The 13,159-nt window shown below is 41.2% G+C and overlaps 1 protein-coding gene across 2 annotated transcripts; it reads right to left on the minus strand.

Annotated features, from left to right (window-relative positions):
- Window positions 1-6,759: 6,759 nt before the first annotated feature.
- KRT9 (keratin 9) lies at window positions 6,760-12,763 on the minus strand. 2 transcript variants are annotated; one of them, XM_031968817.1, is made up of 8 exons: window positions 12,376-12,763; window positions 12,074-12,345; window positions 10,747-10,829; window positions 10,007-10,163; window positions 9,476-9,637; window positions 8,109-8,234; window positions 7,641-7,864; window positions 6,760-7,145 (listed from the first exon to the last, which is right to left on the minus strand). In XM_031968817.1, the coding sequence occupies exons 1-8, from the start codon at window positions 12,761-12,763 to the stop codon at window positions 6,761-6,763; spliced, it is 1,797 nt and encodes a 598-aa protein (XP_031824677.1). In that variant the 3' UTR covers window position 6,760. The 2 variants fall into 2 exon arrangements, with proteins under 2 accessions (XP_031824677.1, XP_031824676.1); XM_031968816.1 differs by having other exon boundaries at window positions 6,760-6,954; window positions 6,985-7,145; window positions 12,074-12,763.
- Window positions 12,764-13,159: the final 396 nt, after the last annotated feature.

The following is a 13,159-nucleotide window of genomic DNA, read 5'->3' on the forward strand; positions in this document are numbered from 1 at the left end:
AAAATAACGCATATGTTTTATAAATAAAAAGCTATAATAATAAAAAATTTTTAAAAATAAAATCCTTATCTTTAAAGAAAGAAAGAAAGAAAGAGGAAAAAAAATTTCTCTCCCTCCCACCTTATTGCAGGGGCAGGGGGAGGTGGGGCATTGTTTAATGATTTCAATCACATCTGACTCTTCATGATCCCATTTGGGGTTCTTGGCAAAGATATTAGAATGTTTTACCATTTCCTTCTTCAGCTCATTTTACAGATGAGAAAACTGAGGCAAGCAGGGCTAAGTGACTTGCACAGGGTCACACAGCTAGTAAGTGTCTTAGTACAGATTTCAACTCAGGTCTTCCTGAATGCAGGCCCAGTGCTCTGTCCAATGTGCCACCTAGCCTACTGGAGAAGAGGGAAAGAGAAAAGATGAAATATATGTTACCTACTTCCTCATAGAGAGGTGATGGAATCAAATACAGATAGAAGCTTTTTTAACATGGAAAGTTTGGGAATTTGTTTTGTTTAACTGTATGTGTTTAAAAAGGGAATTTTGTTTTATTTTCTTTCTGGAATAGGGGAGAGTGCTTATCTGAACATTTGTTTTAAAATTATTTTTTAAAAGACAAGTTTCTTGTAACAAATATGCCTGCTCAAGCAAAATAAATTTATTAATTCACTATATATAAAAATATGTCTCACTCAGCTTCATAAATCTTTCACCTCTCAGTCAGTAGGCATATAGTTTGTTTCATCATTGCTTCCTCTGGCATTATAAAGGTCATTGTATTAATCATAATTCTTATAGCTTTCAGGATTGTTTGTTTTCACAATGTCACTAATTATTTCTTCAATTAACTCTTCGAGAATTTTCTCAGGAAGGCCAACTCACTGGTCAGTTGTCTGCAAGCCTATTGTCTTTCAGCACCAGAAGATATAGTTCTCCTGGGACAGATAATGTGAATCCATAAAGGGAAGCTAGCTACTCTTTTACTATCTCCTTACTTTTTCTGAGTTTCAACTCCTCATTGGCTACTTTTATTCTGTCTTTACTAATGAAAAGATTGTTTTCCTTGACATAGAAAACAGAGTGGGGGGGCTTCGCGGGGCGACATGCTGACAAAAAAGAAAGAGAAAGACAGAAACAGAGAAAGAGGAAGAAGACAGAGACAGAAACAGAGATGGAGAGAGATAAAGAGATAGAGAGTCTGAGAGCAACAGAGAGAGAGAAGAGACACAGTCAGAGACAGAGAGAAATAGAAACACAAAGAGAGACAGAGACAGACAGACACAGAGAGAGGAGAGATGACAGTCCGAGACAAAGGAAGGAGGAACAGAAATAGAGATAGAGACAAAATGAAAGGAGAGGGAAACAAACATTTTCATCAAATGTAAAATAAGTTTCTTTATTTCTCATTCCCTTCTTTTTCTGTCTAATATTTGGATTCCCTGAGGTAAATCTGGGGTCACAGATTTAGAGCAGAAAGGGACTTCAAAGGACCTCTAATCCAATCAACTCATTTGACAAATGAGAAATCGGAGGTTCAGAAAGTTTAAGTGATTGGTTCAAGCTCACCCAGCTCTGAGAGGCAGACCCCTGGGGCCTTGATGCTAATTTCTTCTTGTTTTCCCAGGAATTTTTCCAGTTTTCCAGTTTGGTCCTGAAATTTGGTCCTAATTGTTTTACCTGCTTTGATATAAGAAAGTTGGCATGAGAAAAATGGGAAAAGCTCTGCCTAGAGATCTAGGCATTTAGCTGGAGCTCTGTGTGGTCATAGTTGTGTGGGATGTAGAAGACCCTTACCCAAAATGACTACTCAGAGTCATTCAGTAGAAAGGTTGTTTATTAAACCCCCTGAGGATGAGTCATCCCATCACCAGATAAGGGAAAGAGAAAGCTCACGTAGGAGGGCTAAAGAAGTTGTAAAAATACACAACTTTTATACAAGTAAGAGAGCATTGAGAATGGGGGGGAAACATCGAAGTGGTTGTTACTATCCGGAGAGAATGGAATGGAAGGTTTCTGTTTCCCCGAAATCATCTGATTTCTAGGAAATCAGAAAATCAGGCCTTTAGGCTTCAGATAATTAAACAGGCAGTGGTCAAGCTAATAGACTAAATATCGATAAATGTTAAATACTGATAAATGTCATCAGCTCAGGTTAAGTAAATATGTTTATAGCTGGCTAAGGCTCAAGTAAATATGGGCCTGCAAATATTATACAGGTCATAGGGGAAACACAGAAATAATGAAAATAAAATATAGAAAAAGAATTCACATATTCCTGTAAGTTCTTCTTTACCTTATCTCTCTATTCCACACAATCTTCACTTGGTTAATTCCTTACAAACACAACTAACTGACTAAACAAGATGTGAAGGTGACCCAGGACTATCCCCAGGAGTCTTAAAAAAAAAAAAAAGCTTCATTCCATGACACACCCCTCACTTTATACTCACTACTATGGTGTGAAGGGACGATAGATAAGTCTTAGAGCTCTAGCTAAGAGACTGTTCAGGCTCAGGACTGCTTTCTGGTACTTTAAACCAGGCTAAGTCTTCTCAGAGCAGCTCTCTAGACCTATAATAGCTATATTAATTACTCTTCGTAGAGTTGGACACAACTGAAACATCGAAACAACAAAATCACTCTATCTTCAGTCTGTTCCCTCTCTATTCCATTCTTTATTTCTTTGTCTTATTTATCCCTATATCACCTCTGTACCAAAATCCTTCAGTGGCTTTCTATTGCCTCCTGAATAAAACCCAAATCCCTAGCTTTGGCATTCAAGGTCCTTCCACAATCTTGATACAACCTACCTTTCATGTCTTATGATATAACTAATCCTTTGTGTACTCTAATTTCAGGCTACTAAGCATGTTAAAACAACTAGATGGCATAGTGTCATCAGGCAATTCTAAGTTCAAATCTAGCCTCAGACTAATTGTGTTTCTCTGAGTAAGTCACTTAACCTTTCTCAGTCTGTTTCCTCTACTGTAAAGTAAGAATAACAGCACCTACCTTGCAATGTTGTTGGGAGAATCAAATAAGAAAATATTTATAAGGTGTTGATTACAGTGCCTGGTACCCAGTAAATACTTAATACTTGCATCTTTCTATATTAGGCTACTCTCTGGCCTCCATTATAATTGCTCTATACCTTTTCTTTGCCTTTGCTCTACCATCCTCCATGTCTGGATTGTCCTCATCTCCATCTATGGATCTTTTCTCGAAGGCTAAACTCAGTCACCACCTCCTCCACGAAACCTTCCCCCTCAAAGTTACCACTGTCACCTCAAATTCTTCAGAGTATTTTGTCCCTCTTCTGTGTGTTTATTTTATACTTGTCTGGATCACATATGTTCGTCTTCCTATCTCCCCCAGCCCCACTGCCACCATTAAAAAGTAATCTTTTAGTAGATACAGTTTCACATCTCTCATAATTACCTTGTATCTAACAGCGTCTATCATGTAGTACAAACTTAATAAATGTTTTGTGTTTAAGGAATGCTTCAAATGGGGGTAATTAACATCAAAGGCAAGCCAGCTGTTTACTGCTCACTGAATCCTTCACCTTTGGAAAGTACGTGGAATCTCTCTGCTAATTTTTTCCTATGCAAGCCCTTCAAGTGTAATTTATCCTTTGTTAATACCTCCACTCCATCCCTCACTCAGGAGGAGACAGCCTTTCAGAGAAGACCAGATATAGTGAACTTGCCTGAAGCACCTTCTTTGAGGGTTTTTTTTTTTTACCAAACTTTCCTCCACAACTTAAATATTAAAGCTCATTTACCTGAGATTAAATTCAGTTGCTCCCTTGGGAAGTCTATTTTTTAATAATATTTTATTTTTCCCCAGTTACATGTCAAGAAAAATTTTAACATTTGTTTTAAAGTTTTTGAGTTCCAAATTTTCTCTCTCCCTCTCTCATCTCTCCCTTCACTGAGAAGGAAGCAATTTGACATAGGTTATACATATTCAATCATGCAAAACATATTACCATATTAGGCATTATTATGAAAGAAGACAGACTCTTGGAAAGTTTATAAAAGCTAATACATTACTATCAATAAATTTCTTCTTCTTTGAAGCAAACCCCAGCTAGGAGAAAGTTTGACACTTTAGATTGAGATTTAAATATGATGATAGTTTCAGTCCCTTCCAGAACAGTACTGTCTTTCAAGAATACATTTTCCAGGAGCATGATGGTAGTCTCTGAAGACTTCTCTCTGTCTACAGAGCTCTGTCTCCAAAAAACTATTACATAAGAATGAATGATTCTGACACCAGCCACTTCTAACCCTAACAGACACACAATTTCTGCTACTGGTAAGTGCATTATGAGGTTCAAATGAGATAATGAAAGTAAAATACTTTATAAAGTCTTGTTTTTATTATAATTATTATTTTCATTATTATTAGACTGCACACACTAGGCCTCCAGCCTGATGATGATTTCATTCCCCTAACCTCCTATTATTGTCTTGCTGAGCTATTAGGAGAGTAAGCTGGTAAATGTTTAACAACTAGGCTCTAGGAGAAGGGAGATGAGGCAATGTACACCTACACTTGTAAATTTAATCTGCATTAATACTTTCTTAAGTCTAGACAATCAACAAAACAAAAAATCAAGCTTGGATTCAGTAGTAATTGAGAATTTCTCAAATGTAAATACTCACAATGAACCTTTAACAATGGGATCCCCAAGCCTCAAGAACACCTTTGACACACAGCAAGAGATAAGAACAGCTGAGGATTCCCCCTGCCTCACCATACCAGCCCTACCAGCCCTATCACTGAAAATACAAATTGTCATGGGGAACCCTCCCTCCCCTACATTCCTACCTCTAAGCTCTGCATTCCTACTTCTAAACTCTACATTCCTAAGGGGAATCAAAGGTGGAATTCCAAAAGAACAGGATTGTTGCAACAGCAAACCCCTTCATCCTATTTCCCTTCCCCTTTGCTTCTATTTGTTCCTGTAATGGAAAAGAGTCACCTAAACCCAGGCAATCTTTTTGACCTCTACCCTATCCCTAAAGTGTAATCCTGTCTCCCTTGTGCCAGCTGCTTGCCTTCTCCCCCAAGTCTCTGACAATAAGAAGGCTCATTGAACCTCGGTTTCCCCCTATGTAAAATGAGGGTTTTGGACTAAGTGATCCATCAGATCTAAATCTGGACATATACTTTTCTCCACCTGTAGGTATCCCTATGTGTGCAGAATGGGGATCTTTTTCTTATCCTTTTATTTGCTATTTGATTTGATAAATTTATCTGCTATTTGACTAAATGTCCTTTGTTCAAATTAATATGTTCTTTGGCTGGGCAGTGAAATTAAATATATTTTTGGTTGCTCATGAGATATGGTTTCCAGTCATTGGATGACATTGGACAAGCTACCAGGCAATCAATGAATCCAGATATGGTTTCCAGTGGTAGCTTTATGGAGGACCCACATTCAGGTGCTAAAATTGCATTAATCCCAAAGGATTTAGGTTGAGTTGTATGCTTCCCCCCATCACCACCATTTTTGCCCAAGAGAAATTGGTTTACAAGGGAATATCATGTGAGAATGGGGTAAGAAGGAAAGAAAACTAGTCACAAAAAAGATTTCTACAGCCAAGAAGGGTTATGTGGAAGGGGAGAAGGGAGAATCCCACCACTACTAGAGAAGAATGATGAATATTCATTATGTATCTGGCCCTCTGGTGACTTTTGGTGTCAGTTGATAAAGTCATCTCATCCTCCTTCATGGGCTAAGTACCTTCAGTCCATCTGCCTGATGAATCAAAGCAATGTAAGGAAACACCTCCCCCCCCCCGACAAAGTATAGTGTCCTGATCTCCCCAGTCTACTATGAGCCAGGAATGATTCTATTTAGCTCTGAAGTATCTGGTTCTAGCTACTGCCCTTCTCTTTTCTCAATTTTGCTCTTTTCCACCTTTCTAAGGATCATCCAATGAATAGGGTTACGGATTCCAACAAAGGGCTCAGAAGCCAAGTTCTGGTTTGCGATAGAAAGCTTTATTAGGAAACAAAAGTTGGGCAGGGAGTAAGACATCTCACAATTCTGCACAGAAATGTGGGTCAAAGGGAGTCGGGGGTAAACAATGGAGCAGGCAGACAGGGAGACAAGGACCCCTCTATGGGAATCCTCAGCCACCACAGGATACTATTCCCAATGTTCTCAGTATTGTCTGCTGGTCCTGAATTCCAAATGAAATGCTATTATCTCCTCCAGGGACTGCCCAGAAGTAGCTCAGATGAAGGTAAATGAGGAATTTCTCAAGGAGTTTAATATCTCTTCTGGGACCCTGGAAAAGGATAGAAAGAAAATGGTTAAGAAAGGAGAGAAGAATTGTTCTGGGTTCTTCCAGGACCCAACAAGTGGTTATGGGGGGAGGGGGAGGTTAGGAGACTTCAGAGGAGGGAAGGAAGATGACCAGGAGAAATTTGGAAAAGGCAAAGAGGTTCACAAAAAGCTGGTAGGCAGCAAGAAAGCTCACCAGATCTAGTATTTAGAATCAGAAAGGACCTTGGAGATAATTTGATCCAAGCATCATTTTACAAATGAATCTCAGAAAGATGGAGTCACTTGTCTAAGCACAAAGAGGGCAGAATGACTGGCCAGGAGACTTTCAGAAGTAGGATACACAGAGGTTAGCAAAGGGACCACTTCACCCTGGCCAACTAATTAGGAAGGGCACAAAACTTTATTTTTTAAGTCCTTTTAATTCTGGTAACCATTCTTACCTTATGAATCATCACTGCCAGTCTAGGATTGGAAAATGGAAGAGCCAGATTGGGAGGACTTGACACCTCCAGAGCCGCTACCACCTCTGCTTCCGCTGCCACTCTCACCACCATATCCACCTCCACTGCCTCCGCTTCCACTTCCACTTCCTCCACCATACCCACTGCCACCTCTTCCTCCGCTGCCACTCTCACCACCATATCCACCTCCACTGCCTCCACTTCCACTTCCACCACCATATCCACCTCCACTGCCTCCGCTTCCACTTCCACCACCATATCCACCTCCACTGCCTCCGCTTCCACTTCCACCACCATATCCACCTCCACTGCCTCCACTTCCACCACCATAACCACTGCCCCCTCTGCCTCCTTGTCTCCTTCTTCCAGATCCAGAACCTGAGTCACTAAAGAGAAAAAGAGAAAATACTGGTGAGTTTATGAACGAGACCTTCCTGTAGGAGAGAGCTAGAGCTATGCATGGCATGATCCAGGAGCCCCAATGATTCTCCCTACCTACAAGTTTCTTGGTTTTAGCATCATGGGAACTAGGGCTGAAGTCTATTCAATGGTCAGTTCTTCTCATATGGATGGAAAGGAGTCATAAATTGGGACCAGTTAGATGAGACTCCTCTTAGATGAAAAAGACACACTAAGATCTCTTAAGTTTTCTTCTAATGCTAAAGGCCATGAAATCTTTCAAACTATGGTCTCCTCTCCCAGTATTATATCCCCTTCTCCCCAGAGATCCCATCTGACCAGGAACAATGAGTCTTGAAGGACAGGAGCAAACCCCTAACACTTTATTCTTTCCAGCCACCTGGTATCCTGAGGGTCTTCCTTTCTTAGGGATGATAAGGGAGGGAGGAGTAAAGAAATAGAATTTGTTCTGAACCACATACAAATCTTCCTGTCCTTCCTCCAGTAGATTCCGGTAGGTAGCAATTTCTTTCTCTAGTCGTGTCTTGACATCCAGCAGGTTACTGTATTCCTGGTTCTGACATTCTATCTCTCCTCGGATCTCACTCAGCTGGGCTTCCATTTCACTGATCTGGGCCTGGATCTGGGCTAGCTGGCTACAGTACTGCCCCTTCATATCCTCCAGAGTCTTCTCCAGGGCAGATTTCTAGAAAATGGAAAGGAGCCCTGAACATCAGTGGGAAGGTGAGGTAGGTAGGAGGGTATAGGGATCAATGGGAGGTCAGGGCAGCATCCATTGGGATCTCAGGACAAAAAAAAAAACCAAGAGCCAAAGGCACCATTTACAGCTGGTTTGAAGATGAATGTGCTTAGCCACTTCCCCTGATATCTAAGGATTGGTCATCCCTCCTTCCCAAGTTCTCTCAGGGGTTAGGTTTAAAACCACCTACCATGCTGAGTTGGGACTGTAATTCTATCTCCAGGCTCTGGAAGTTGTGTCGGACTTCAGTCAATTCCTTGTTGCTGGTCTCTATCTGTTGGCTGCTGGTTGTCACTTCTTGGCTTATTTGAGTCATCTGTAAAATCCAAAATTTAATGGAAACCAGACTTCTCAGTATCTGACTTCACGTCCAGGATTGTGCCAAGGGCTAGAGTACCCATTACTAGAGCTAAGACCAGACTGGGAAGCCACTGAAGGGAGAGAAGGAGGGAGCATCTCTTCTGAGCTCTGTTTCCCAATTAAAATATCTAAAATTCTACAGAGAAGAAGCATAGTATAGAAGGGGAAGGAGAGCTAGCCATCCTTGGAATCAAAAAGACCTAAGTATAAGTTTCTCCTTGACACATATGACTGGCTGCATTGTCCTGAGCAAGTCACTTAGCAGGAAAGTCTTAAGACAATAATAATAATAATTTATGTGAGATCCTAAATGTTTCAGTGCAGTTTTACATTAATAAAGCTTAAGACAGCACTAAGGTTTATGGGAACCTTAAAGAGCACTTTTTTCCCAAAGTACTTTATTTACATTAATGTCATTTGATCCTCAAAATAATCCTATGAATTAAGGGCTATAGTTATTGTTATTCCTATTTTGCAAATAAGGATAATATGTATTATTATCCCAACATTTCCAACAAACTGGAGCTGAGAGAGGTTAAATGATTAAGCGTCAAGTGTTAATTGAGATAACAATTAATAATTAGATTAATAAATCTCAGAAACAAGATACAAACTCAGATCTTTTTGATTACAAGTCATGCTTGCTCTTTGCAAGTTACAAAAGAGCTGCCTGTGTTCTTGATAGAGTTTCCAATCAAGGGAATCCCTACACAGTTGGAATCAGAGATTGGAAATTCCCCACACTGTTACCAAATAGCCTCTGGAGTATGTCCTAAATGAAAAAGAGGGATAGACTTTAGTTTCTCTTTAAAAAAAAAAAAAAAAAGAAAGAAAGAAAGAAAAAGAAAAGAAAAGAAAAAGAAAGAAAAATGATTATAGTGGGAGGTACATAAAGAAGGGCAAGGGAGAGGGAGGAGAAAGAGGAAGAAGAAGAAGAAAAGAGGAAGATGAGAAGGGAAAAGAAGAGGAGGAGCTAGTACTTATATAATCCTTTAAGTTTTGCAAAGCACTTTACATATATTGTCTCATTTGAACTTCACAACAACTCTGGGAGATAAATGCTACTATTATTCCCATTTTACAAAAGAGGAAACTGAGGGTAAAATCCTGCCCAGGTCCAGCCTCAGAAATGCCCAGGCACAATCCTGTCCAACTTTTCAGCCTAAGTTTGACATTCCAGCGTCATGGATCACTCACCTGGGACTCAAACCGACTCTCAATATCTTTGCGGTTCTTAGATACAAGATCCTCATATTTTTCACGCATTTCATTCAGGGCCTGGGTCAGATCCACACCAGGAGTAGCGTTCATCTCCACACTGACATCACCACTATTCTGTCCAGTTAATCCATTCATCTCCTGTAAGGAAAGAAGAAAGGTCAGAAAGCAGGTTCGGTAGTTTGAAAAGGACAGAGAAATACTAATTGCCTTTCTTGCTCCTTTAACTCTCCCCATTTTTACTAATTATCAACAGAGAATATCATCGAACTAGAAAGTCAATGTTCAGCCATGTTAGCTAGGGCAGATCTCAGGAGGTTAGACTGAAGACTACCTTCTCCACCTACTTTGTCTAAAAGCTCTACTTGGGGGGAGAAAGATACTGAAACTCCTTGTTTTTGAGACTGTTAAGTCCTTCTTGAGTCAGTCTCCATGTTCTCCTATTCTTTCCCCTTTCCCATAAATCCTGCTTGCTTAGCTCATCACACTTCTGGGAGCCAGAGAGCCTACCTCTTCATGATTCTTCTTGAGGGATTGCATTTCATCCTGTAGAGTCTCATATTGCATCTCAAAGTCAGCCTTTTGCAAGGTCAGATCATCCAGTACGGAGCGCAATCCATTGCAATCTGCTTCCACTCCTTGTCTTAGGTTCATCTCCATCTCATACCTGCAGCACAAGTAGGGAAGATGAGCAAAACAGGGCTCAAGTAAGTTAAAGTGGAGTAAAAAGGACAGAGACCTGCACTTCAAAGATTGGGGGACACTATGAAAAGAGGAGATTCCTGCTTCTTGATGGCCTTCCCTTTCTAGAATCATCTCTGCTTTTTTTAACCTTTAAAGAAAAATCTCAGAAGAAAAAAGATCATGTTGAGAGGCACATAAAGAAGGGAGAGGGAGAAAGAAGAAGAAAAGAAAGAGGAGTAGGATGAGGAGGAGGAATAAAAGAAAAGGGAAGAGGAAAAGAAAGAGGGAGAAAAGCAAGTACTTATACAATCCTTTAAGCTTTGCAAAACACTTTCCATATGTTATCTCATTTGATCCTTACAACAACTCTGGGAGGTAAGTGCTATTATTATTCACATTTTATAAATGAGGAAACTAAGGCTAAAATCAGTTAAATAACTTGTCCAAGGTCACATGGTTAATAAGTGAAGCTGGATTTTAACTCAGGTCTTCTTGGTTCCAAATCCAACACTATCTATTACCCATCAAATTCCCCCATTGCAGAGAGAGGAGAACAAGAATCTCACTTCATCCTGAAGTCATCAAGTGTCATGCGGGTGTTGTCCAGATCCAGGATGACTTTGTTGTTGTCTAATATCTCATTCTGAATCTGAGAAAGAGAGGGGAAGAATGTTAAAGGTCCTTCCTTCCTCCTCTCCCCCATTATATCCCAGTGCTGGAAGGAAATAGGAATCCTAGCAGAACTGGTGACCAAAGGTCTACAGTTAGTCAAGAGAGTCCAATATCCTGGACTCCTTCTAGTGCCTTCACAGGAAAAGCTCAGGGTAATCAATACCACTAGCTTTCTGGGTTTTGTCTCCTATCTGTACCTGCTCCAGTGTTGCCCCTCAACATTAAAAGAGCCATGTATAGGTCTGGATCTGCTAACCCCTTAAAAGAGAGAAAGATCCTTTTAAGATCCATGTGAATGGAACATTTTCATATCTAGCTACTAAGCTATAGGCCCCAAGACATTGGCGGACTTATAGGTGTGATCCAAGGAACCCTCCTTGGATCACACCTATAAGACCACCAAATTCATCAGAGTGGGCTTCTTTGTTCTGTTACATGGAAGTGAGGGAGGTGGAGTGAAAGGATAGACTCTGGTTTGTTTCTGAAAAAAAATTCAAGTTTTCTGATAGATTAGCTTCCTGGCAATGGTAAATATGGTCATTGTCAAGCCATGGAGCCTTTCTCCTATGTGTCAAGTATGAAGAAGAATGATAAAGCCATGGTCTAGACCTGAATAGTCCAATCCCCTTTTCTTATATATAAACTGAGGCCCGGGGATATATGACACTCTCCTCCCGACTTCTGCACTTTGCATTGCTCTCTTTCCCACATGGAATGTATTCTCTGATCTCTACCTCTTATTCTCCTTCAAAACTCCATTCAAGCACCATCTTCAACATAAAGTTCTTCCTGCTATTCTGAGCTGCTATGCTAGTCCCTTCACCTCCAAAATTTCCCTTGTAACTTTGTAATATATTTTGCATGAATTTATGTACTCCTCCAAAAGAATGCAAACTCCTTGAGAAAAAGATAAAGTTTTGCCCTTGTCTTTGCATCTTTAGTACCTAACAGAGTATGACACAGTAGATGCTGAGTAAATGCTTTTTGATTAATTAACAAGCAACAGATATTCTCTATAAAGGTCCCTAAAAAAATTCTACCTTTCCTCTATATTTTCTGAAAGCACAATGCTCACTTGTCCTTTTCTTTCTAGTGATCATCTTCTCAGAGAACTACTATGGCAGCTACCTACTGGGACCTTCACCTCTGGAGTTGTTAGTCTCCTTATCTCAAAGTGATATATGTGAGTGCAAAGAAAAGGAGACATCAATTCCCACTCACCTGGTCCTTGAGATCATTGATGGTGTCATAGAAGTGAGAATAGTCCTTTCTGACTGACTGAGGACCATGGGTGTCATACCAATTCCGAATCTTAGCCTCCAGGTCACCATTGCTATCCTCCAAGGAACGCACCTTGTCCAGGTAGGAAGCCAGTCGATCATTGAGGTTTTGCATAGTAACCTTCTCTCCACCATTCAAGAGACCATCACCTCCTCCTGCACCACCACCATAGCCCCCCATGCCACTGCTCCCAATACCACCTCCAAAGCCCCCTTGGCCACCACCAAAACCCCCTGTGCCACCTCCAAAGCCCCCCATGCTACTGCTCCCCATGCCACCACCAAAGCCTCCATAAGAGCTACTGCTGAAGCCCCCAGAACTACCACCATAGCCCTTGGACATACCATAGCCACTACTTGAGTAACTTCCATAGCTGGAGCCCCCCATACCACCACCACCATAGCCACCCCCAAAACTGGAGCTGCTTCCACTCCGCATGCCACAGGATCCCCCACCACTGCCATAATTGCTGCCTGAAGAAAATCTTCCTCCTCCTCCCATCCCAGAGGATCCATATCGGCTTGAAGAAGACCGCATGCTGTAGCTTCCCCCTCCAGAACCTCTCATGCTTCCTCCTCCCCCACCGCTGCGGGAGTGAAAGGAGTAGGATGAACTTTGTCTACAACTCATGATGCCTGCCACTAAGCTTGTGGAATGCTTCTGGAGCTGCTTTCGGAATGGAAAGTACAAAGCTGCGGTCCCCTGGCTTTTTATTTATACCATCAATAGTAGGTGGCACCAGCAGGGTGTTTCCCCTTCCCAAGTCTGCCTCCCTGTACCTGCCAAAAACATTCAAGCACAGCAAAATAAGTTTGGGATGTGGGAGCCGGCTGGAGCCCCAGGCAGAGCGTCCTGTGTCAGCCCAAGGCCCTGGCTTAACCTACTCTATTCCATTGTGTGGGGTTAGCTGACAGATAGGCTGTCAGGGGCACCATAAATCATATCTGCTGCCAAGGGAAAATAAGGAGATGGAAAGGGAAAAGTAGAAAGATGACCTAAATCCCGGGATTCCCTTTCACCCTGGTC

Source organism: Sarcophilus harrisii, chromosome 4, assembly GCF_902635505.1.
Source record: "Sarcophilus harrisii chromosome 4, mSarHar1.11, whole genome shotgun sequence".
Lineage (NCBI taxonomy): Eukaryota > Metazoa > Chordata > Mammalia > Dasyuromorphia > Dasyuridae > Sarcophilus > Sarcophilus harrisii.

What these genes read in the sequence shown, in the direction of transcription:
- KRT9 (XM_031968817.1), bottom strand. Translation starts at nt 12,763, where the DNA reads ATGAGTTGTAGACAAAGTTCATCCTACTCCTTTCACTCCCGCAGCGGT. An exon ending in TAGCATGGGGGGCTTTGGAG is followed by an intron (nt 12,346 to 12,375) that starts GTGGCACAGGGG and finishes GTGGTGGCCAAG; the next exon opens with GGGGCTTTGGAGGTGGTATT. An exon ending in AGAGTCGGTTTGAGTCCCAG is followed by an intron (nt 8,235 to 9,475) that starts GTGAGTGATCCA and finishes TGGATTTTACAG; the next exon opens with ATGACTCAAATAAGCCAAGA.